At 39.1% G+C, this 26,213-nt stretch overlaps 1 protein-coding gene across 5 annotated transcripts; it reads right to left on the bottom strand.

Moving 5' to 3' along the window:
* Positions 1 to 1,720: 1,720 nt before the first annotated feature.
* On the bottom strand, positions 1,721 to 25,804 carry nvl (nuclear VCP like). Of its 5 annotated transcripts, none has more exons than XM_042502799.2 (24): positions 25,707 to 25,804; positions 23,355 to 23,429; positions 22,745 to 22,815; positions 21,199 to 21,251; positions 20,177 to 20,267; positions 20,000 to 20,063; positions 18,755 to 18,997; positions 18,545 to 18,650; positions 18,178 to 18,254; positions 17,911 to 18,045; positions 17,045 to 17,146; positions 16,752 to 16,869; positions 15,736 to 15,880; positions 14,013 to 14,322; positions 13,658 to 13,879; positions 12,286 to 12,390; positions 10,298 to 10,360; positions 9,363 to 9,482; positions 9,014 to 9,113; positions 8,630 to 8,736; positions 8,130 to 8,206; positions 7,105 to 7,196; positions 5,132 to 5,229; positions 1,721 to 1,908 (listed from the first exon to the last, which is right to left on the bottom strand). In XM_042502799.2, the coding sequence occupies exons 2-24, from the start codon at positions 23,409 to 23,411 to the stop codon at positions 1,864 to 1,866; spliced, it is 2,601 nt and encodes an 866-aa protein (XP_042358733.2). In that variant the 5' UTR covers positions 23,412 to 23,429; positions 25,707 to 25,804; the 3' UTR covers positions 1,721 to 1,863. The 5 variants fall into 5 exon arrangements, with proteins under 5 accessions (XP_042358733.2, XP_042358731.2, XP_042358736.2 ...); XM_042502797.2 differs by having other exon boundaries at positions 25,654 to 25,765; XM_042502802.2 differs by having other exon boundaries at positions 13,658 to 13,876; positions 25,654 to 25,765.
* Between the last annotated feature and the right edge of the window lie 409 nt (positions 25,805 to 26,213).

Below are 26,213 nucleotides of genomic sequence, written 5' to 3'. Positions count from 1 at the left end.
ATCAATCTTTCAGAAGTCTTACAAATGCTGAGATGCGGGAAGTTTGAAGTTTATGAATAAGTATCAAAATAATTGATAACCACTGTTTTCTTTCTAAATAATTTATTGAATTTCTTTCACGTTAAGGTTGCGCAGACCGGGATAGCGGAAACGACACTAATATTTGGTACCTGGCTGCAATGTTCAGAGCGGAGGATTCAGCGCCTGTTTGCGAGCTGTCACCATGTCCTGCAGGACCAGGGTCGGCAGCTCCACCTGTCCGTACTTCAGGTACTGTGGTGTCTGAACACGCTGACCAAACCAACCATTAAAGTCTAATGAGGGAGAAGGACACCTAGTCTTAACACTCTGTGACTGGAAAATGTTTTTTTCTTTAGGTTAGGTTATTATAAAATTGGTCTTAACAAAAAAAAGGTCTTAACTAACTTGCCTTAAGCTGTAGGGATCCTGAAAAATGCAATAAGTAATGTAACTACTTTCATTACTTCTTTGAAGAAACATAACTTATTACATTTTTCTAACATCTTTTTTTCAAACTTGGCAATAAAGCTTAAAAATGTATGAAAAATGGGATATGCCAAAAGACATCATTCCTGCATGGTGAAAAAATGCAAACTTATAAAATAGATGTTACATTTTACATAGAAACTTTTTACTAAAAAGAATAGATTGGTATATAATCACTTTGTAATCACCATCTATTTAATTTATGTTTTTTTCAGTAACTAACTGAAAGGATGAGTTTTTTATGATGGTTCTCATTACTATTTTTAGCATCAGGAAAGGCGTCATACGAGCGCTCGGGTTGATACAGGAACCAGATACAAAGGGAAGTTGCTGTCTGACGAAGGAACCAGTATGTAATGACGGTATATATGTACGTCTCACTAATTACACACGTGGTACCTATCAATCACTGATACGTCTAAAGTAAACCACAGGAAATATCATAGACATTCTGGCACCTTCTCAGTATAAGTACACGTAGCCCCGTCCCTTCAGAATTGTTACCATATGTCCAACATAACATGCAAGAGCAACAACTTCACCATAAATAGGTAGAAGCTTACATGGAGTAGATACAGACGTAGAATATTATTATAAAAGATGCATAATTAAAAAAACCCCTCATTAACAGTGATTTCAGTTAAATGTATTTTGTAATTTAATTACATTCAACTAGTCACATAAAACTAGTCTCTTTCCAGCAGTGGATGTGTGCTGAGGTTCCACCTTTTGTTGGGGTGAGAGTAAAATTCTGTCCCTAAAGGAAAAAGTTGTCGACATGTCTTTTATATATCTATTTTACTGTAAAGCACTTTGGTTGGCCACTGGCTGTTTTTAAATGTGCTATATAAATAAAGCTGACATTGACATTGACATTGACATCTAAAGTCTCTCACTTCAGTCATTTTTATTGCAGCAAAATGTAACAAGTAGACTGAAAAAGCAATTGTTTTTATTATTTAAGTAGGTTACCAAACGTTTAATATGTATTTGCAATATTAATCATTTATATAATAAAAAGGTATCTATAAAATATAGCCACAGAAAATACCACGATGTGATGCTGCACTGATTTTTCCCCCACCTCTGCTGTTTTTGAAGCCCAAATTCTAAAATCTTGTCCATATCCTCACACACACATACACCACTCACGTCACCGCTGATTCTGATGGGCTTGGCTGTTCTGAAGTATTCATCACTCGCACACATAAACTCTGGTTTCTACACACTTTTTATTATAAAAGCACGTATGACCATAATAAAAATTTCATACAAACATGAGGTCGAATTATTCATCACTAAGCTAAAGTCAGAGCTGACCCGCTGCTGGTTCTGGTTCTGGTTCTGGTCCCGTAGTTATCTGCTGAGGGACTCTCTGAGCTGCTCATACATCTTCTGGTCCTGCACAGAGAACACACACACATACACACACACACACACACACACAGAGACAGGCACAGTCAGTGTGTGTGTTTGTGGTTGTCACACACAAACAAAAGCCAAGCCTGAGCGTCCCTCAAAAGGATCTAAAGACGGATGTCAGTCCGGTTTCTCCCCGTCACTCCTCACAACAAACACCTGCTGACTGACGGACTCGTTAACCGAGTGTTACAGGTGAGGAGGACCTGTCAGTCTGTCTGTCAGCAGTCACGGCTCATACGTGTTGCTGTGGTGAAGTTGGCGGCGGCGGCGTTCTGTTGGCTTAAATCATTATTTCCTGACTGATGGAATTTTCAGGCGCAGCAGCCCTCTGTTTCATGCTGCCGTGTTTAGTGTGAGACGAGTCAGACTGGTTCTCCTGGCCACTTGATATCAGCGAGGTTATGGGACAGTTAACTGATAGACATAAAAGTTTAAGTCCCATTTAAAACCGAGGCAAACTGGCTTCATTTATCTCAGAAGAAAGAAGAGAAAAATTGGCTTTGAAATGAGCAAGAAATTAGGAAAAAGTACAAGAAGATTACCTAAAAATTAGCACAAAAATGGACAGTAAAACAAATAACAGCCTGAAAATAACTGTGTATTATAAATAAGTAAAAATTAGAATTAGTCTGGAAAATAATATCTAATTATATAATTTATATATAAAATATATAATTTTAATAATTTTGATAATTAGGACCATAGTTTAAAACTATTTTTATTATTTTTTAAAATCTAATATTTTTTTGCAATTGGTGGGACATTTACCGCCAAGTTGCTTGTTGCTTTTTTCCTCCATGTTTTAGAAAGAAATTGATCCAACTGGCTGAGGGTTGAAAGGTTTAAATACTTTGGAGAAACGTCTGAATGCAGCACAACAAAAGTGATATCAATCCAGGTTTCAAAGGGTTAATGAAGAAATTAGGTCTGTGATACTGAGGTCTGAGCATTCAGTGGACCCTAGAACGACTTAAATTCCCAGAAACGTCCTAATCTGGGAAATGTCAATGATTAGCAGCAACACTGATTGTGACAGGTCACCCAGCAGAAATAGCGTGTATTTTCTCCATATGCAAAATATGGTAAAAGTGACATCATCAGGTGGAAAATAATAATAAAAATGCCAAATTCCAAGGCAAAAGCCCAGAATGACACCCAGAAATAATACAATGCATGTTTTTATACTCTGATGACTGTGGGATCAAAAATGTCAGTTTGAATGAGTTTCAATGGAGCATTTTTTGCTCTTAACAGTCTGAATGTAACAATTTAGTTTCCACAGTGTATTTTAGATTTATTGTAGGAGCTGAACTGGAAATTCCAAGATTAAACAAAAATACACAGTCTTATTAAAATATATGCCATATGCATGAACACAGGCAAAGTTATCAAAAAAAATGGATGTTTATCTACTCCACACTCATGGACTTATTCACATTATTTGAATGCACTCATGCTTTTACTGAATGTAACCCTTTAACTGCCATGTTCCAGTGTTTGTATGTCAAGATTGTTATTGTGACCAAATGTACGCAGCAGGGCGAGACATGGAGGGGTCCTTAGCTCGATACAAACAGGCACTCATTTGTGTCAATTTGAATATTTTTGCTGATGCCTTTTTATGTTTGTAAAACCAAACTTATATAAATATATTGTAGAGAAAAAAAGACACACAAAAGGTGTGTAAAATGTATCAAACTTCCCCTTAGAGTTGAGCAATGTTTGGGAAGCTCCCCAGAAAATAAAAACCTGAAGGACATGGGTCACAATATGGGAAACTAAGAAAACCCTGCATATGTATAAGAGAGTGAAAGCAAAATCAGGCATTTGGTTTCTAAAAGGAGGCGTGAGAATAAAATTCCTCACAGCCACTGACTCTATCAAAATATAGACAAACAAAAGAATTGGTCCTAAATCCAAAGTAAAGTGGGAGTCACCGAATGAAGAAGAGAAAAAGAAGAATCATACTTCCAAAAACACACTCAACTCAAATTTCCGCTCAAAACAAAAAACACAGAAAGCCAGCTGAAGGTGTTGACTCTCTGGAGACATCAGCCAACTGAGCAGGAAACCAACCTCCCTATAAAACCTCCCAGCAGGCTGATAGCAGCAGCTGAGGAGAACATCACAGCTGCTCCCAATAGCTCCTGATTTGCAAGGAGACCTAGGAGCTGGATTTTGGATCACTGTGGATCTCTGACTATAGGCAGGTGTCATTTAAACCTCAAATTACACAAATCAAAATTTTGAATATAAAGTACACTCCCATTTATGACAAAAATAAGTTTTTGCGCTTGCAGTTTTTGCTCAAATCTGTAATGGAAACCCACCTAATAACAGTTACTGTATAAAGTCAAATATATTGTGGGTAAAATATATTAATAAATGCTCATTGAGACCTATTAGTAATGTTAACAGATTAATTAGACGTGGCAGGCTGTGTTAACTTCATTATAGGGCTCATATAGACCCAGGTTCTGTGGCTCCACACTGACTTTACTTTTCTTTTTTAAGTCAGAAATGTTCATTTTCTTTTTTTAAATTTTTTGGCTTTTTGCCTTAATTTAAATAGGACAGAAAGCATGAAAGGAGGAAAGGGAGTGGATGACATTCAGCAAAGGGCCAGGGTCGGACTCAAACCTGCGCCCGCTGCAGCTACCGCTCTACCAGGTGAGCTACTGACCCCTGCTATAGATGATCATGAGCATCTGCTTCAGTCACACATAGCCATGGCATCATGTGACCGATAAAAGCAGAAAAAGGGTTTCTTTTGCAGTTTTGTCAAATATGGCTTTTTCAAATTCCACCTCATGCGAGCGTAAAAACTTTTTTAGTATATATGGGAGCTTTTTTTTCCCATGAAATTGACGTTTTCCATTAGCCGCACATCCACAATTTTAATTTGTATTTGTACTGCGCAATTTGAGGGGTCATGGAAACCTGCCAGGTGTCTTCAACCTCTTGTCAGATTTTGGCTCCTGTGACCTCACAGAGACAGGCCTTGTTTCAGACGTCTGAGTCACCGCTAAACTCTTCAATTTGTTTAGTGATTTAAATATGAATGAATGAAGTCATAAAACCAAAACAGGGTGTGAGCTGGTCACGTAAACACAACTCTGTTTGCTCTGTTTGCTCGCCTCTGACTGTCGCTCTGCTGACAGGTCACATGACCAACATGTTGAAAATGCACACACTGTCTTACCTTTTTGGACACAGACGGTCGAACTTTGTTGAAGGCGTCCTCAAAGTTGAGTTTGCTGACTCGGATGTTGGTGACAGAGCCGGAGGAGAGTGTGTGACCTGCGTGGAACAATAAACACAGCTCTCAGTAAAGAGTCACCTCAGCGTCAGACACTGTCCTGTTATTTGGTTGATTCTCTTAGTACAGGGAGGACACACGCCGACTTTTCTATCTATCTATCTATCTATCTATCTATCTATCTATCTATCTATCAAAATCATGAAATAAAATAATGATGTTTTTTTTAAAAAAAAATATTTCCTTTATTTTGTATTTTGAATTTCATATCATAAGAGATGCTCTTCAGTTTTATATCCTATTATGGTCTGTTTCCATATGGGAAAGAGCTTGTTTTTGGGTTGTAACAGTACAGAGGAGTCACTAGCTCCTTACGCTGCCCGTTCAAGGTGGGAATATTGTGCTGTTATGCTGCCTCACTGTTCTGTGTAAAAGGTGCGATTGCAGAATTGGGGGAGAGAGTTGTTCAAACTAAATCGCCAGCTAACTCAAAGAAGAACAAGTGTCCGTTAATGTGTGCCGGGTGGGAAAACGATGCAGCCCAGGAGCCGCTGACCCTCCGAGCAGAGGACGAGCTCAGCCGTCACATAACAGAGGAGGTTAACAGTTGTTACTGACGTGTTACGTCATGGCTATTGTTTCTGACATGACGCCACTATGTTTTTAAATGGAAAAAAAGACACAAAAATGCATTATTTTCAATATACTACATGCTAAATAGATATTTTTTTATTATCACAGCCTGGGATATGTCAATGATTGGCAGCAACACTGATTTTTATACATGATTATTTTTTGTGCAGTGTCAAATACACTCATACTGCTCTGCGCACACGCACACACACACACACACACACACACACAAAAAAAAAAACAAAACAGGCTATTAAAAAATATTAAACATTAATATGATTTTCTGGTTTCAGTGAGTTTATTTATTTAACAAACATCTGTTCTAATCATAGATATCAAATATTCATTATCTTTCAGAATTTTAACCCTTTAAATGCCAGGTTTTTGTCATAATGTGGCTATGTTTTTAAATGAAAAAAAAAAACACAAAAGCATTATTTTCAATAACCTACATGCTGGGTAGATTCTTTTATGATAACAGTCTGGGATATGTCAATGATTAGCAGTAACACTGATTGTGACAGTGAAGCTGGTGGAAATAGCATGTATTTTCTCCATATGGTTAATACTGTAAAAATAACATCATCAGGTGGAAAATAGTAAAAAGACTAATGTAATAGAATAGAAACCTGCCTGCGGATAGTTCCACCTTGGCTGTATGATAATGTAAAAGTCATCTGATTTTGCATTTGTGAGTGATGCCATCAAATATGCACGACGCTCTTTCTCCCTTGCTGTTGTAGCTGACCTAAAAACCTGCAGGCGGGTCATTTCTGCTCACCATACCGCCACTGACTCACACGCCAATCATCTGGGCTACATTCACTCTACATCAGGTGTTGCCAGAATTAGCTGCAGTGTTGTGCAGCGTGGGAGTGTCACTTAAATGGCCAATTTGTGCGTGAGTGAAGGGTGGAGACCAGCTACAGCAAGCCAGTCTCCCCATCTCACAAACTCAGTGTTTGACTTTGGAAAGTTTGTTTGTGTTGGCTTCAAAGATAAGATAAATAGATAAGATAATCCTTTATTAGTCCCACAGTGGGGACATTTGCAGATCTGTAGGTTTGCCCTACACTGTGTCAACAAACTGTCAATTACTTCTGTTTCAGTTCATTTACACCATGTTTACTCCCACATGTCAAACTATAACTCGAGCAGGAGTCAGCAGTAAAGTGAAACCATGGGAATCGTTCCAATCACGACTTACAGTCCAGTATAGTTTAACAGGTCCATCTTCAAACAGTAAATACTGTACAGGTATGCAAGGGGAGGAGTCAGCTTACCTGGAACAGAAGCTGAGGAATGCTGGGACTTCAGGTAGGCCCTCAGGGCATTTACAGACGCTTCCCTCACCAACGCCGTCAGGTCAGCACCACTTGATTAAAGCATGCACACACACACACACAGACACACAGACACAGACAGACACACACACACACACACACACACACACAAACACACACACAAACACACACCCTTAGACTTAGTCAGATTTTAGGATCAGTGGTTCCATATTTAGTCCATATCACAGTCAGCAAAAAACGACATTTCAACTTTAAAAAAAAAAAAAAAAAAATCAGGTTAACAGTATGAATATGTGCAATAAGTAGGCAGGTTTCCGTTACAGATTTATACAAAATTTAAGTGATATTCTGACGATGTCAATAAAACACAATTGTGAGATGTCTGATATCCAATGAGTGATGTTCTACGACTTCTCCTCTGGTGATAACAGTCCAGTAACCATGGTGATGGATGTTCATATCATTAGCAGCTTTATTTCTATTGCAGCCACCACACTAGCCGTCATTATTTCCAATCCAAGGCCATGTAGGCGTGTTATGGAGCCATAATGGAAAGGCGAGCCCCTTATAGGTGGGAGCGGCCACATATGATGGATTTCTGTGAGATGATAATCCATGACTTTACAGAGGAATTGTGGAATCAAAACTTGACCCGCTCAACTTTTGAATAGTTATGTGATGCAATAACAGCTCTTGTAGCTCCTGCTGCATCATGAGGGAGCCAGATCCTACTGACAAGCACATAGCTATAGCATCATGTGACCTAGAAAAGCCAAAAAGTGTTTTCAATACAGTTTTGTGAAATACAGCTTTTTTCCATTGCCTGAAATACCACCTCATGGAAGAGTAAAAACTTTTTTGTGATAAACAGGATTTTTTTTTTAGAAGCTGACATGTTTCCATTAGGCGTATTTTATATTCACAGTTTCAGTTTGCGCATTTTAAGGGATAAGGGAAACCCGCCTAATGTCAAAGGACAGCTGCAGTTTGAAGCTGAGACTTACGTGAAGCAATCACAGCGCTCGTCGAAGGCGATCTCTTTCAGGCAGACATCCTGCTCCAGCTGAGGTCTGGTGCCTCCCTGCAGAACATCAGCAGCTCTCTCATCTCTGTGCATTCAAAGACCATCTGAGATCTGGTTAGCCTAGCTTAGCACAAAGACTGAAAGCAGGGGGAAACTAATAGCCTAGCTCCTTCAAAAGTGAAATAACCGATGCCTCCACACTCTCCAGTGTCACAGCTCTGTGGGATTTTAGAGCTGCTTTTCTGTTTCAGACTTTACTGCATGACGTGCCATAGCAACAGTTTCTCTTCAGGTGTCTCATAAACACATCAAAGACGACTGTGGGACACACTTGATCCTAATAGTTAAAAGTCTAGGACAGAGAAGGTCCCCTTCCAAATATTACAAAAAACACCTAGATCCATCAGAGTACATTATGAGTCATTTCACGTTGATCCATCTACTTTGGGGCCCTCTCTGGTGTCCCTGGTTAACATGTACCTTAGTGATGGTGAGCAGGATGGCATGGCGGTCTGCTGGAGGCGGCAGACCCACATACAAGGTTTTATCCAGACGGCCTGGCCTCAGTATGGCGGGGTCTATGATATCTGCATAGACGCAAGACAGTCATGTAGTGTTCAGAATAACAGCACATAATAAATTAGGTTGCATAAAATAAAATACCCTTATACAAGTACATCAAAATTGTACTTCAGTACAATATTTGAGTAAAGTTACTTTTCATCACTATTGAAAATAGTCCTACAAACACAACAGTTCCAGCTGTTCTTTCATGCAGATGAGCAAAGGAGCTGAACCACCTCAGCTTGGTTCAATCTGAGGTCCTGACTGGATCTCGATCTGGATCTGGATGTGTTTGTGTACCTGGTCTGTTGGTCGCAGCCATGATGAAGACCTGCCGTCGTGTCTCTAAGCCGTCCATCTCCGTGAGCAGCTGGTTCACCACCCGCACACTGGCTCCTGACTGAACAGACACAAACACTGCTCACACACACACACACACGTCAGGAGACCACGACTAAAACAAACATTACTAACAGTGATAATCCAGTGCAGCACGCCTGCTCCTGCTGTCTTCATGATGCACCCAGTATGTCCTACTGGCAGGACAGCACGCTGCACAACACAGCTGCTGTGTCTCACTGCAGAATCTGATGTTTGGAACATTAAGCTCATGGATTCCTGTGTAAAGTCATAAAGTCCATCATCTCACCTCATGGCCTGAGCGGCGAGGACACAGAGCATCGATCTCATCGAAGAAGATGACACAAGGAGCTGAGTTGCGTCCTCTCTGGAAGACCTGTCTGACAGCGCGCTCACTCTCTCCCACATACTGTGCGTGCACAAACACACACACAGTCATCAGTTATCATGCAACATAAAGTTTCACTATTTGACGTTAACATGCACATTACCAATCAATCATCAATCGTCAGTGCATATCTATATGATAAAAATACCACAGAAAATAAGCAATTACTTGCTTAATTGAATTGTTTTTATTGTGTATGTAGAGTAAGCATCATATTTTGTTATAAATTTCTACTATGTTACAAAAAAGCAATTATAGCTTTGATGGAGATAGTAATTTTTTGATAACAGGTGTGTTGTCAAAGCAGTGTTAGCTCATAAAAGTCTCTTTTTCTGTCTAACACATTGTTGAGGGGCCCTCCAGTGCAACTGCACTGCCTGCACTGTCTATTTACACCCCTGCAACCAGATGATTTTAACATCAGCCCTCTCTGTATTATGGTGTGTTAGACAGTCACTACATCATACACAGACTGTTGTTTTTGTTTATATTGACTATACTGTTTGCATTTATTGTGTTATGCATGATGACTGACTAAAATACAAGTACTGCTACTACTACTACGACAGTATGTAGTGCCAGGATGTGAAGATAACAACACTAACTGAATAAATCAGGCTGGACAAAAGGAAAAAAATAATAAAAGGGGCAGAGTGTGAGCAAATCATCCAGATATACAGAAACCCTAGCTGCTGATGGACATGGATATAATGCCAGCAGGACACTCGGGGAGCCTCTCAGAGCTGTGGTAAAGGTTTACAAGTGAGCATCTGACGGCTGAACTCTGATCCAGCGCCACAGCAATGCCACAATGCTCATGCAGCTCAGTGACTCACCATGTTGAGCAGCTCTGGACCCTTAACAGAGATGAAGTTGAGGCCTGACTCATTGGCCACTGCCTGTCAGGAGAGAACAAACAGTGAGACAAAGACAGGCCTCGCCGTCTCTGCAGAAACTATATTTAACTAACCCTTTAACATGTGTAACTGCTAACGTATGAACGTTGTGTCAACATGCTTCATATTTATCTTTAGAGGACCTTCATGAATACTTGAAGTGGGACTGTAACAGATTTGAGTGGGACTATTTTTTAAATTGGTCTAGCATTAAGAGAGAGAGAGAGAGAGAGAGAGAGAGAGAGAGAGAGAGAGAGAGAGAGAGAGAGGCTGCAATATAATCACTGAGGGCATTTGTACACTGCTAATGTACATCAACTAAAAGTGTTTGTTTTTGCCACTGATGTGCTCAGATTGCTATTCTTAGAGTCTGACACATTATGGAGAGGATCCCAACAGTGAAAGGGTGAGGGGGACAATTTTGTTTCACAGGAAGTTCCTTTATTTTAACCAGAAACAGCCCCCAAACCACAATCACCAAACCCACCAGACTCCATTTAAATAAAAAGTCATTTTAGCGCGTATAGAGCTGACATATTTCCACATCTAACTGGGTGAAGTAAGGGTTTATTTGAGTTGGTGATTGTTGGAACAGTAAGAAAATTACCTGAAAAATTTAATACATATATATATGTGTGTGTGTGTGTGTGTGTGTGTGTGTGTGTGTGTATATAATTTTCTTTAACATAATTTTAATATGTAATTACAATGATTATAATTTTTTTCTGATCATTTCCCCTTATTATTGTCTAATAATTCTTCCCCAATTTTTAAAACAAACACAGCTTGTGATATGCGTCAGAACACACTGCACAAGAAAACTGATGTCTATCCAGGTTTTAAAGGGTTACAAAAAGGGTCTATCTCTATAGGGATCCTTTCCATCATGGCATCAGACACTTAGAATAACTACCTGATCCTGTCAGTGGCAACAGTTTCACTGGGATCACATTGTACCCTCTTTTGCAGCACTAAACCTATTTCAAATCACTTAAGACACACCCAAAAAGGGGAAAAAAACACTGTAAAATAAGGTCCAAGTTGTAAAAATGTGCCAGCTTCCTGTAAAGACCTCCTCTAAGCCCTCTTTTATTGGTCACAGCACCGATTGTGAGAGGATGGATACAGAATACTCAGGCCTCAGCGCTGTGAACTTTAGAAAAACACTCGAAAATAATAGAAATACTGATTATCCATTCTAAGTTAGACTGAACTGATCATTCAGGATCTACTTTGGATTAGAGATAATTTGTGAAATTTGTGATAAACTGACGGACAATTATAGTATACTGGATATTGTTATAATTTTATACAGCACTAGAGCTGTTCAATGATATATCAGCGCTGCACAGCAAAATCTGACAAGTTGTTTTTACATCAGATAATCTTGGAAACCACATGCCTTGAAAAAGGACGTAAATATAACATAATGTTTTATTTATACTTATGTTTACTTTATATCTAAGTATTAAGGTAAAAAATAGCTGTATATACTTAATTTTGTGAAGTAGTGGCAACTTAAAATGACAAGTGGAATTTCCTTGTTCTTTCTAAGTTTTAGCAGCTTCAGTAAACCAAGTTAGTCTGACCTAACTACTTAACAAAAAGAGGACTTTGTCGAATATGAAGTTAGGAGATCTGACAGTTCTGTTTTGTTTACATGATTAAGAAAATACAAACATGACTGACTTGTTTGCAACCAGCAGAATACAGATGTAAGTACAGTACACTGATGTTGCTAAACCTTAACAAGATTGATTTAATTCAACTTATCATTTTTAAGTTGCAACAACCTCACAAAATTAAGTAAATATATAAGATTATTGGTTACGTTTACTTACATTTTTCATGGCAATCAGTTTCCTAGATATATAAGTAATGTCAAATTTGACAGTGTGTTATTAGGTTTACTGTGTGTAATGGGGCACCTTAGCTAACAGAGTTTTTCCACATCCTGGAGGTCCAGCCAGCAGCACACCTGATGGAGCGCTAAGCCCCAGAGCCCTGAACTGCTCTGGAGAACGCACCGGAGCCTGCAGGACACAAACAAACAAACACACACACACACAAAAAAACCACAAACACAAACATAAACACACGTCACAGTCTGAGAGGCACATCTAACTTTTCTCTTATTAAAAAAGGGACCATGTCCTCAGTTACAGATTAACTCAACAAGCTTATCTATAGATTCACTGACGAGGAATACCACAGAGAATCCTGTAAATGATCCTGAGTAACACGGGAGAACATTGACAGAGCTCTCTGTAAACCTTTGTCCCTTCAGGACTCAATGATCCCAGTAGGGGGTCTCATATGCAACAGGATGGGTCAGAGCAGGCACAGGGGGACTCAGAGTGAAAAAGTAGGGCTGTCGCAAGGAAGGAGATTCGCCATGGTGATTGAGAGCGCTCAACAGCACCATATGTGATATTAACACCCATAGACTCTATATAAAGTATATATACAGTCTATGTTAACACCATTTTTTGTTGTTTTTGCCAATTATGACACTTAAAGTGATTTAAGTGCTTTGTTAGTAGGCTGTTATTAGGTATAATTTTGTTGTTTTTCAACCCCTTTGAAATGTGGAGCGCCATCACTTTTCTTATGCTGCTTTCAGACGCCTGTTAAAATTATATAAACCATTGAACCTCGAGCAAATTAGTGCAATTTCTTTTGAAAATCATGGGGGAAAAGGCAATGAATAACGGATAACGAATAACAAATGGTAAGAAATGCTCCACAAATTGCAAGAAATGAGTAGATTAGAAAAAAACAAAAAACATATTTATTAGATTACCTGACCATAATTATATTTTAAATTATGTTACAAAATTATTATAAATTTTAAAGCAGTTTTCAAGGTCATTTCCTTTAAAAATGAAAAAAAAAATTACTATTGTTTTTTTTACTTCCTCGACCATTTTCTTGCTAATTTTTCTTCTTCTTTTGTTGCTCATTTGCTTTCTTCCCATGTTTTTTTTTTTTTTAAAGAACTCAAGCCAATTTGCTCAGGTTTAACAGGATTAAAAGACAAAGAGGATACAGCTTTACAACACATTCATTATTTATTAATCATTAATCGTTAAATGTCAATCGTTAAATGAATTAAAAGCCCCTCCCAAATATAAGCCTGTTGAATTCAATGATTCAAGCCTGGGCTGTTAATTTCAGTTTTACGGTATATATCATACATCACCATTCAGCCTAAAGATATAGAGGTGTGATTTTTGGTCCATATCACTCAGCACCAGTCTGGATCATGGATGTTAATATGAAGTACCCCAGTGTGTTTACCAGAATGGCCATGGTGAGGTCCTCTCTGATGTCCTGCAGGGCTCCCACGTCGTCCCAGGTGACGTCAGGCACCGTGGCGAAGCCCTCCCTCTTGGCTGACGGCTGGACGCTGGACAGAGAGGCCTTGAAGTCAGACATGAGGATGGAGAGGCCGGCCAGCTCTTCCTCTGACAGGGTCTCTGTGCTCTTCAGCAGCTGCAGCAGGTGCCACAGCTCCCCCTGCTGGACACCAGACAGAGCTCATTATAATAATGCAGAGAGGCGGGAAACAAAAGGCCCCGCCAAAATTCAAAACACTATTACTCTCAAACTGACTGACTGACTGAGAAAGATGTGTTGTTGGAGCTGCTCGTACCTGCTTCTCAGTTGGCGCTGCCTCCTCCTGAGGTTCCGGGTTGGTGTCTGCAGGCTGCTGCTCTCTGACCTCTCCGTCTGAAGCAGCCTCAGTCTGATCGTTGTTAGCTGCCTGCTCTGTGGAGGAGCTCTGGTTCTGGTTCTGTGTCCGTCCTCTTATTTCCAGCAGGACCCGGTTGACGGCACTCATGGCGGCTTCTCGGCACAGAGCCATGAGGTCAGCGCCCACGTAGCCCGGGGTGAGCCGCGCCAGCTGCTGGTAGTCAAAGTCCTCCGGCAGCTTCAGCTTCCGACACAACGTCTGCAGGATCCTGATGAAACACAAAGTATTCTGTTTGAGACTGTGTGAGCATCAGTGAGTCAGACACTGTCATCGTCTAACAAACGTCCTGACCATATGCAAACGTCCCTGTGTTTACTTCAAAGATGGAAGGATCTACTGGGAATAAGACAAATCATACCATATCAAATAAATCAAATATGCCGCTGTTTCTTTTTTATGAACATATTTTATTGACATTTTTAAGTGTCAAGGCAGATTTTAAACTAGTGTCAAAAATTCAATTATCCATTACTAACTCTAAAAATGTGTGTACTTGATCTAGACAACACAGAGATGTCTGTCATTTATTTTTTTCAAAGACTGAGAGTAAAGAAGTGAAAAAACTATGTTTAAAGATGATGTGATTTCATTGGCCTTGAAATAACATCGGTTCATATAAGAACAGAATTCAAATATTGCCAGAAATTCGTTTTTGAGACACGATTCTGAAATTTACCACACTTCTTTAACCATGACATGACAAATTAGGACTTTTTTTTTTAAGACATGGGAGATTTATTTCGTGAGTGTTCAAGGAAGACAGTGAAGAAGAGGTAGGAGGAGAAGAAGAAGAAGAAAAAGAAGAACAGGAGGGGGGAGGAGGGGAAGAAGAGGAAGCAGAAGAAAGAGAACAAGGAGGAGGGTGAGAAGAGGAAGAAGAGGGCAAAGGAGGAGGAGAAGTCAAGTCAAGTCAAGTCAGTTTTATTTATATAGCCCATTATCACAAAACATGGTTTGCCTCAGAGGGCTTTACAGTGTACGACATCCCTCTGCCCTTACACCCTCACATCACCCAAGGAAAAACTCCCAAAAAAGAACCCCTGAACAGGGAAAAAAAAAGAGGAAGAAACCTCAGGAAGAGCGGTAGAGGATAGTGAGGGATCCCTCTTCCAGGACGGACAGACGAGCAATAGATTTCGTAATAGCAAATGAAATACAATCATGGCAAAAGGAAAGAGAGAGAGAGAGAGAGAGGGTGGGGGGGGTGGGGGGCACAGCAATAAAAGAAACAGATGCATGTCATATTACAATAATGGTAGGTGTGGAATTAGTAATTGCTCTCTATGATGATGAGAAGAAGAAGGAGGAGAAGGGGAGGAGAAGAGTAGAAAGAAGAAGAGGAACAAGAAAGAGTAAGAGGAGGAGAAGAAGAAGAGAGAGGGGAGAGAAACAAGAAGGAGAAGAGGGAGGAGGGGACTGAGTAAAATAAGAGGGACCAGCAGCAGCTGCTGTGGAGGTCCTCATGTCTCTGTGATGGTGATGGTGATGGTGTGTGTGTGTGTGTGTGTGTGTGTGTGTGTGTGTGTGTGTGTGTGTGTGTGTGTGTGTGTGTGTGTGTGTGTGTGTGTGTGTGTGTGTGTGTGTGTGTGTGTGCGTGCGTGCGTGCGTGCGTGCGTCTGACCTGAGCCGAGCAGCTTCATCAGGGATCCCTAGGCAGATCTCTCTGTCGAAGCGTCCTGCTCTGCGGAGGGCGGGGTCCAGGGAGTCCGGCCGGTTGGTGGCGCCGATGACGAGGACCTGAGCTGTCACTGTCACACTGTTCAAGTCTGTCAGGAGGGAAGCACCAGAAACACGTCACCTCACCTGAGTCCAGTGATCAGAAGCTCACAGGCAGCTGTCTGTGCTTACCGTATTCTTTAGTTAATATCTGACCTGTATTCTGTTTTTAACACATTTACATTGACAGTTTGATTATTGTTTTAAAGAGCAGTTTAAACTAAGCAGCTTTCGTTAACCAATCCATATTTCCCCAGAGAGTAGCTTTATTGTGGTGTGAGTAATTAGTAGTCTGCAAAGCTACGCTCTCAAAGTAGCTGTCCCAACACCGCATATCATCAAAATGAAAAATAAATTCAAGTACAACAGAACAGGAACTCATAATACTAAATAACAAGATATAAAGCTGCTCTTCAGTTACAGCACTGCAGGACGTTACCTGTCACCTCCTGATGTTTGAAAGGTTGCTTTTTTTAGGATGCCACATTGGCATGATGTGCACTCATTGAGCACATTTAATGGCGTTCTGTTTGCACCTGTTTTTACATATTAGCCAAAACTGCAATTTGCACATTCAGCTCTTTACCAGACAGCTTAATTCCAAGCTATAATATAGATTTTAAATAATCAAAGCCCTTTTCATGTTAAAAGCAGATGTTGTGCTGTTATTTGGCTGTAACAGATTCAAACATCACTGAAAAAATAACGGCTGCCAGCTAGTGTTACACTTCAGAGAAGTCAGAGGATGACAATCAACGTTTCATCAACTTTTTAAAGTTTATCGCCGTGTATTGTACTGAAAGTAGTACTCTGTTTGGCTCATCCACATGTCCTCTTTTAATTGGTTAATACCTGGTGACAGTTACTCTGCATTTTAAAAATCAGCTGGATTTTATTGGGAGTGAAGGTAGTGTTTGCTACCGTCCATGCAGGTGAGCAGCTGGGCTACGATCCTCCTCTCCATGTCTTTCGAAGCCACCTCTCTCTTAGGCGTGATGGCATCTATCTCATCTATAAACAGGATACACGGGGAGGAGCTCTGCAGGGAGACAGAGAGAGAGGACCACATGCTATACAATACGCTTTCTTAGATTAAAAAATGACAGTTATTGTGTATCAGCATTAGCAGAGGAACATCACTTGGAGGCGTGGTCATATGAGCTGACTACACTGAGACCTCGAGACTGATACTAAAGAAGAAAGCCAGTACCAACCACAGCCAGGTCGAAGAGCTCTCTGAGCTTCTGTTCAGACTCTCCAGACACACCGGACACCAGCTCCGGAGCAGACACCTTCAGCATGGGCAGCTGCAGCTCCTGGAACACAAAACCACATCACTCTATTGAACAAGAACGCAAAAAGATCATGAGCTCAGTGACTTTTGAAATTGATGTTAACAGTGCAGTGCTTTTTATACTACAGCGATACCACAACATGTAACAAAACCAATATTAGCCAACCAGTATGGCTCAGTCATGATGTATAACTGCATATTGTGATTTCAGGAGGAGACGTTTCTACTTGATGAGCTCAATGACAAACCAATATTAAGGATTTGAAAGATATGAAGTTCATTTGCAGATGCAGCTGTTCCTTTAACAAAGTCCCAATCCTCCTTCTGCCAAATCCTGGTTGTCTGATTTATTTTAATGTCCTTTTCATCATCAGAAATAGTGAAATATTCCCTGGGAGGCTCATCTGCTAGTTTCCATAAACAATATAGCAGCTTATTATTTCCTATGTAAATACTCATCTGGTTCTCATTGCATCTATTTTCTTAGAGTAAGCAACTACAAAATATTTCCAATGGTGTTCTTCTGCCTGTTCATTTTTAATAGTCCCTTTTTAAAAATAAATGCCTTGGGTTTGCCTTGGTTTTGTTTATCTGTTCTACCACCCCACAGTAAAATGGGGAAAAAAAATATTTTTTTAAAAAAATGAAAATATTGATATTTTTACAATACTGGTTCCCAATATAAAAAATGAAAATAAATAAATAAATAAATGGATGAATAAATAAATTTTTAAAAAAGTCTGGGACTAAGGCTCTAAAGTGAGCCTGTTTTTGTCTGGTACTCACCCCGGCCACAGCCTGGGCCAGCAGGGTCTTTCCACAGCCGGGAGGTCCGTGGAGGAGGAAACCCCTCGGAGGAACCATGCCCAGCTGCTGGTACACCTCTGGGTGACGCATGTGGATCAGCAGCTTACACACCTCCTGAAAAAATATAAATTTTTGCAAGTGAAAACCACAATACCAATGGATAATATAACATATGCTCAGCACGGATCAATTAGAGCCTCTGACTTTGGAAACCTCAGCCAGCCCCGTTAAAGTCAAGTTACAAACCGTTAATGTCTCTTCATTTCCTCCCACATCTTCAAACTTCAGGGTGGGATACTGCAGCTCTGGAGACTTTGACTTTGCTGAGAAATCAGTTTCACAGAAAAAACACTTTGAATGCAGCTTTCATCACAGTGGACTGTGGTTATGTTAGAAATATATCCATCAGTTTGGGTATTTAATACACTATGCAATCAATCAATTGACTAACCAAAGAAACACCACGCAGTTATCAATATAAAACATATTGATCAATTATTAGCAGCCCCACAGACACTGACTGACAAGCTGAATATGAATTATCATTATAATTAAGTTCATTTGTATTGAATGTTTAATAGTAGGTTAGGAGTCTATACTCTATAGGTGGTACCTTTCTTATTCAGGGTGCGAGACTCTGTAGCTTCAGTGGAGCTCTTCGCCCTTTTCTTTGACTTTTTGGGATGTTTCTCAGGCTCCAGCATGGACACATCTGTCTGCTGGGGACAAAACATATCAGTTCTAAAGGGATCATTGAACCACTGTCAACATGTTAACTGTCTTGTGTCTTCAGTGGACGGACATGTCCTCCACTGGAACTGACATTTGCTGCTGTATCAGCTGGCTCCTCTTCACACAGGTCAATGAAGACGTTCTTCTCTGGGCCTCTGCCTCTATCAATGAACCAGCCTCCTGTGGAAACCAGTGTGCTCGCACTGGGAGGAGCGCTGGCTGTACTGGAAGGAGCGCTGGCAGCAGGCTGATCTCTCCTGGGCGAGGACGTGCTGGAGTCCGGCTGTCCCTTCCGGTACAGAGACGTCAGAGAACTGTTCATGTGGTTGGTGGGCTGCAGATGGCGGAAAGCAGCAACAAGGAATGGTTAGAGTAAACTGCCATAAACGACTGTGCCCATTATTTATCTTTTTTTAAGGTTATTAGAGCGGGCGTCTCATGTACAGATGTTCAGAGGTGGGTTCAATTCCAAACCTCAGCCCTTTGCTAGCAGGTCATCCCCTCTCTCCCCCGTTCACCCATAAGCTGTCCTATCAAATAAGAAGGCAAAAACCCCCAAAAATAATCTAGAAAAAAAAACAAGGGGCACCCAGTAGCTCAGTTGGTAGAGGAGGCGCCCCATGTACACAGACCAAGTCCTTAGTGCCGTGCGTTCAATTCCAACCTCGCCTCTTTGCTGCATGTCATCCCCTCTCCGTCATATATATATATATATATACACACATATTTTTTATTATTAAATCATTATTTTAACCATGTTAATGTGGTATATGTGCAATCGTGTATTGTAGACAATACATTTCTTTAAACATATATCCTCATTCCCCCCTACAAACGTTCATCTCTCACTCTCTCTCTCTCACACACACACACACACACACACACACACACACACACACACACATGTTTTTGCTATATGTTTTGGTGTTGTTTTTGTTGTTTGTTTAGACCACATTTCCCACACCCATCAGTTAAAGCCTGTGCTATATCCGTCTTGTTATGTATTGTATTTCATTGTCTTTAGTTCCATGTGTGTCACTGTTTGTCTCTCTTGACCGTTTGCATGATGTTGTGCTTGTTTTCAGTTTTTTGGTTGTCACTGCAATTCACAATTTAAATTAAAAAAAGCCAAACCTCCCCAGTAGAATAAATGAATGAATGAATAAATAAATAAATAAATTCATGCATAAAATAAATAAATAAATAAATACAGACAATGTGCATGAGCATCCAAAAAAAAGGTTTTCATTTGTTTTTGTTTTTTTAAATTACACTGTTTTTTCCTATAATTCCTCAGATTGCCATCAGATTGAAGCTCCTTCACATGATTTCTTACGGTGTTGTCCATGAGGTGGTCATCAGTGTTGGAGGACTCCTCTGAGCTGCTGCTGCTGCCCTCACTGTGAACACACACACATGTGTATGACAACATGAGAGAGAAGGACTGTTAGAGCCCTCAGGTGAATGAAAATCCTGCTAGAGGAAAGTATCCAGTACACAGAGAGAGTTTTACCCGGTGTCATTGTGGCTGTGTTTGGCTCTCTTGGCCAAATGTTTGCTCTCCAGATGATTCAGCCCCGACTCCTTCATGATGACCTCATACACTGAGAGAGGCAGATAGAAAAAAACACATAAGAACTCACCACATTTTATATTCCAAAAAGCAAGCAATAAGTCATGACTAACACTGAGTCCCAACAATCATCTTCAGCTTTGTCTTTTCTGCACTTCAAGGAGACTCGGTGTGAATTCAAAGTTGAAAATAATCTCCCAAAATATTTATTACAGCATATGAGAAAGAGCCCTGTAAAAAGGTTATTTCAAAACTATACCCAGGCCTTCAACAAGTTCATTATGAAAATACACACACACTCATGATGCTTCCTGCATTATTGTAGCCAATTTCTGCCACATTTTTATGAATCATGTCAGTTATGTTTCTTGCTTGTTTTGTTAGTATCTAGATATTTATTTTTCATGTTCGCTTTTATGTTTTTTTTGTTTGTCCATTATCGTAAAAGTCAATAAAAGTTTAAATCATTTAAAAAAAACACACTTAAAGTAAATACAAGATTATTTTGTTTTATAATTTTTATTTACCCTCAATTTTTCCCCACCTATTTATTTGTCCATTTTATTTTCATTTTTTATCTATCTATTTATTTATCTTTCTATTTATGTATTTTATTTTTTAGTTTAGTTTAGTTTTTATTCAGTCATGACAACACCAAATATTGTACACAGTATTGACATTTCACACAAAATCACAAAATCATTAACTCAAGAATCATGTGTTGAATATTGACTGAAAAGGCATAGGCAGAAGCAGACTGCTTATTAAAGCCTATCCTATATGAATCATTTTTTATGATTGAAAGGTCTTCATGTTCAATGCCTTCGTGTTTTGTTTTTGCACATTTACATAAACCAATAAAACAAGAATTAGAAAAAAAGGAAAAGAAAGTAATCACATTGATAGCACATGTAAGGATATATACAGTAAGAGGTTAATATGGCATCAATATATTTTTTTACCTTTCTCCACCTGAATCCTGAAAGCCGTCTTGTTTCTTCTGCCGTACTCCATTCTACAGATACAATATAAAGCAAACATGCATCACTGTGAATGTGTATATACATATTAATATTCACTCACTGTGACTGTATATACATATTAATATTCACTCAGAGTGAATTTGTATATACATATTAGTATTTACTCAGTGTGCACTTCAGTTTAACTGCTGCTGTCATAGAGCTCAAGTTCTGTTTCTGTCCTCACGTTTACTTCTATCAGCCACTAAAAAAGGTTGGCTTTTTATGTTTTTGAAAAACATACATTTGCACATTATTATGTAACGGATATATTCAACTTTCAACAACACTGGTAAATATGTGGTTAGCTTTAGGCACAAAAAACACTTTATAACATAACTTATGTTATGGTTAGAACATGATCATGATTTGGCTTAAAATACTTGGTCTTGGTAAAATAATCCACACTGAAAAAGCAGCAATTCCTCTGTTAAAAACCACTATCGTGGCAGAAATGCAGCCATGTCTTTGTATAAAACAAACTGTTTTCTGTGCCACTAGCTGGAAAAACAGTCCCTGGTTGCTACAAAAAACTCTGGCAGGCGTCTTGCCGAGGTGATTTGCAATCCAGTATCCCCTTCACCTCCAGATGAGAGTCAGCTCAAAAACTACGTCACTTTATAAATGCTGATATGTTACATATGAAACATGCAAATGTAATGTATCCATGGTTACCAGAAACTTACAATGCCAACATTGTCTTCTGGCAGCTAGGCTGCTCCTATTCATTATAATAAACACTTTGATAAACAAAGTGTTGATTAAATGGATCTGGGACATGTGGCATATATTTATTACACAATACTTTATCAGCAGACTGTTAATGCTTTAATTTCAACTTGGAAAGGGGATTTGAACATTGATGTTACAGAAAAAGAATGGGATGATATTTGTGAAAATATTGCAAGGGTATCAAGAGACATCAAAATTTCAAAACGCTGATTGCTGGAAATGCTGCAGGAACTTTTCTTCACCTTCTCTAGGAATGTCCCATGATCCAGAACTATTGGAGAAAAGTTCATGAACGCATTACAAACACAACCCAGACTAAGTTTGAATTTTGCCCGAGGCTTTATGTTCTCAGTGACCTAAAAATCATATCTCACCGTGGAGCGGAGGATTTCCTTCAGGCAATATAATGGTGGGAAAGCAAATTATAATTAGAAACTGGTCCAAAGAGTTGGCAAAAGTTGCATCATATGAACAAATCTCTTTCAGCGGGATGGACAGGAGAGACTGTCTGCATGAGACTCATTTACACACTTTATGGGTGTCTGAGACCTGACCAGCTGCTTGTGGATCAGAGTAGAATATGATGCAAATCCACATAGTTTTGTATGCGTTTTTGTTTCTTTGTCTGTTTGTCGTAGTTTTTTGTTCATGTTTTTTATCCTGTGATTTATTAATAAGTCAATCAATAAAATATGAATGAAAAAACTGTCTTTGCTTCAACTCTAATCACTGCTGTGGCTCCTGATGCTCTCACCTGTACAGTCTCTGAAGCTCCAGGGCCAGGGCCGACAGGTCCACATACTGACTGGTGCAGGTCTCCAAATACTGAAAACACAATCCAACATCAAACACAGTCAAGACGACCGACATCAAATTCAGAAACTCACACCCAGTATCTGATCACATGTTAATTTCACCAGATAGTAACACAGAGGCAGCATGAAAATAATGTGAGAAGAAGAGCAGAGCCAACCGGCTACAGGATGTGACATCACTGCTTTGGTGTCCCTCATCATGTCCCCTGAAGGCAGGACAGCTACTGTGATTTAAGACATTTATCTTTGTCTCCACTTCATACAAATGCTATATAACTTCATTTTATTACTTTGCTTAGTTATTGACTGATGGAAAGTTAAGATGTCACAATATTCATGCCTAATTTCCACTTTTATGTTTATTTTGTGAAGAGGTTCTTTTAAAAATGGATGTTTTAGTTTGTATGATATGAAGCAGCACACTATGAGAAACTGTTCATCTGTTTTACTGAATAGTGAGATTATATAAACATCTGCATTTATGTATTTTCTTCATTAAATTGTTGCCACTATATTACAGAGTCCCTGGAAAGAGGACATGATTCGTACCTGCTCCACTCTCTGTCTGAGCCGACTGTCCACAAATCCACCGCCTCTGTTCTTCATGTCTGTGCGTCTTTAAACCTGCAGCAGCAGAAACAGAAATAAATTAATAAATGTAACCACAGCATGAATTCTACACTGGCTAAAAAAACATGAACCTGTCGGAAATGACTGCTCTGCAAAAATGCTGAGCCCTGCTGCAAGAGCTGAAGAGCAGATAAATAAATAAACTGTGATAACTTACAACGCTTTTTGCTCGATGTAACCGGATATAAAAGCACAGCAGCTTCATGGTGAAATATAAACAAAAGCATTTGCTCTCATCACAGAACGACTTTTCTATAAGCAGAACTTTATCAGTTATCATTAAAGTGGTTTTTGGATCAGTAACATAAACAGTAAAAAAACAACAAATCAAAGTATTTATATGGAAGTAAATCTGTTCCATCTGATTTTGAAATTTAAAGGCCATTGAATTTCTAGCACTGAACATTCAGTTATTCTTTTAAATCCAATTCTTCAGATTCATTTTAACCTTTATTTTACAAATTCATGTTCACAAATTCAGAATGAAAAATTATAATATATATTCAAGTTGCTCAAATTCGACATGCCAAAATATGAAGTATGCAATTCAGAGTAAAAAAAACAGTAATGCTTTTTCAGACCATTTTGACATGATTTTTAACCAAATTTGAGACCAATTTTTGGACAAATGATCTTTCTCTTCTTCACACCCTGCAGGTAAGTATAAAGGTAAGAAGATTAAGTGTGGTCCCCTGCAGAGGAAGGTTCTACTTGGAGTATCTAGTTATGAGTTAATTTTGCCAACATGTAAGTGCAAATTTAAAGTAAAAAGATGAGGCTCATTTAAAGGTTTAAAGATGTGTAACATCAGAAGAGCTTAACTCAGTATGACATAAAGAAATAAAATTAAGGATGAATGAAATTAGACTGTAAAAAATGTAGTGATTCTAACCTCATATATTCAAATTTAAGACCACTGAATAACATTTAATAAAAAAATAAAAAATTGAATTTCAGAGCATTTACAGACTTTTTTAGGACCTGCAGACACCCCGCTTGTCCCAGAGGTCAACAATGTGTCCCAGGTTCACACCCAAATACAGACGCTGTGCTCACTGAACTGTCACACATCTTTGTCATGGGAAGACACATTTACACAGATACAGATGTGAGGCAGGCTTATCTCACCCCTCTCAGACCCAACGCTCATCTGTGCTTTCAATCAAATGTGAACACCAGCGAGACACATGTGCATTCATCTCATTCCCGCAGACAGACTCAGATTAACACAGACCGCCAAAGCAGTGACAAACACACACACACACACACACACACACACACACACACACACACACACAGACAAACATGAAGCAAAGATAGAGATCATTTCCATGTCAATCATCAGTCTAACTATTTACCCTTTAACATCTGGAATGACATGTGCTGCGTTTAGAAGCTTTGAAAACTGAAGATATTGGGGAAAAAATAAAAATAAAAAAAATAAAAGGTGACAAGAAAATGGCCAAAGAGTTAGCGGGGAGGGGATTATTACATACTATCAAAAGTTTAGGAAAATATCTAGAAAACTATATTTAAAATTACATATTTAGAATTATGTCACTGAAAGAAAATACACTTTTTTAAAAAACTTTTTTCCTTTTCTTTCTTTCTTTTTAATCTTTATTTATTTATTTATTTATTTATTTACTTTTCTTTGTATGGTTCTTATTTTAAAGGTAATCTTCTTGTAACTTTTTACAAATTTCTTGCACTTTTTTGGGCCATGTCCTGTAACGTTGCTCACTGCCCTCTTCCCGTGCTTTTGAAATAACTGAAGCTAACTTGCTTAGGTTTCAAATGGTTAATTGGAAGCATAACTCTCACAGCTGAGTAGCAGCAGCAAACTCGTGTAGGAGGCTTCAATCAAAGAAATCACTCTGATCATCTGTTAATACTCCATAAACAGGGTGATTTTGGGAACAGTGCTAGTGTCATATACTCGTTTAATAGTCGATACCGCTTCTGTAAAGTATGGACATGATTTAAGCGAGAAAACTAAACGTTACGAGTGTTTGTATGTCACAACAGAGCAACTATTCTTTTAGAAATAACGAGCGGAAGTAGAAAACATTTACCGTTAACGCCGGTGTAACATTTCCATGTCTGTGTGTGTGTGTGTTTGTGTGGACACAGACAGGACTGAACCAAAACACACACACTCCCAGCACTTAAAGTCAGACACACACGGCCATCTTTAACATGACATGTTGTTACGTACCTTAATAAAAACACCACCGCATAGCAAAGTGTCAGTAACTCTGTTAAACTCACTGTGAGCTTCTGTTTACAGTCTGGCAGCGTGGGGACTCACCCCGGAAGTGAACGCTTCTTTTTCTTCTTCTTTGAGGTTTAACGGCAGCTGGCATCCTTAGAGGCGCAGTACTGCCACCTACTGGTGTCAGTCAACTCCTACACTCCCACGAAATGACTGAATATAAAGATGTATTTAAATATCTTTATATGCAGTCTATGCTCCCACTCTCCCACCATAGCATATCAAGACTTTAGATACAGTTTGTCACCAGATCTGTCCTCAGGAGGCTGAAAAAACGTGTCCACTTCCAGCACACTCCAGGACAGTTTTTACTCCTGTTCATTTTAGAAGGTAGAAGGCAGATTTATTTATCATTTTGTAAAAAAAAACTTCACAAAATAATAGAAACAGAGAACACATATGTAAAACCCATTTTACACCACTTTAACACATATTAAAGTGCAAATATTTACCATTACATCTTAACATAAAAAAACATTAAAAAAACACCCATATTTATTTTT

This window comes from Plectropomus leopardus, chromosome 13, assembly GCF_026936395.1.
Source record: "Plectropomus leopardus strain MGB_pleo_1.0 chromosome 13, ASM2693639v1, whole genome shotgun sequence".
Lineage (NCBI taxonomy): Eukaryota > Metazoa > Chordata > Actinopteri > Perciformes > Serranidae > Plectropomus > Plectropomus leopardus.
This window is presented reverse-complemented; position numbering and strand designations above follow the sequence as displayed.

Bases quoted from the DNA above. Each gene is read 5' to 3' on its own strand.
- nvl (XM_042502799.2), bottom strand. From the start codon at position 23,411: ATGAAGAACAGAGGCGGTGGATTTGTGGACAGTCGGCTCAGACAGAGA. The intron at 18,046-18,177 runs GTTTGTAACTTG...ATATTTTTTCAG, and splicing joins GAAATGAAGAGACATTAACG to GAGGTGTGTAAGCTGCTGAT. The intron at 13,880-14,012 runs GTACGAGCAGCT...TCTGGTGTCCAG, and splicing joins CAGCGCCAACTGAGAAGCAG to CAGGGGGAGCTGTGGCACCT.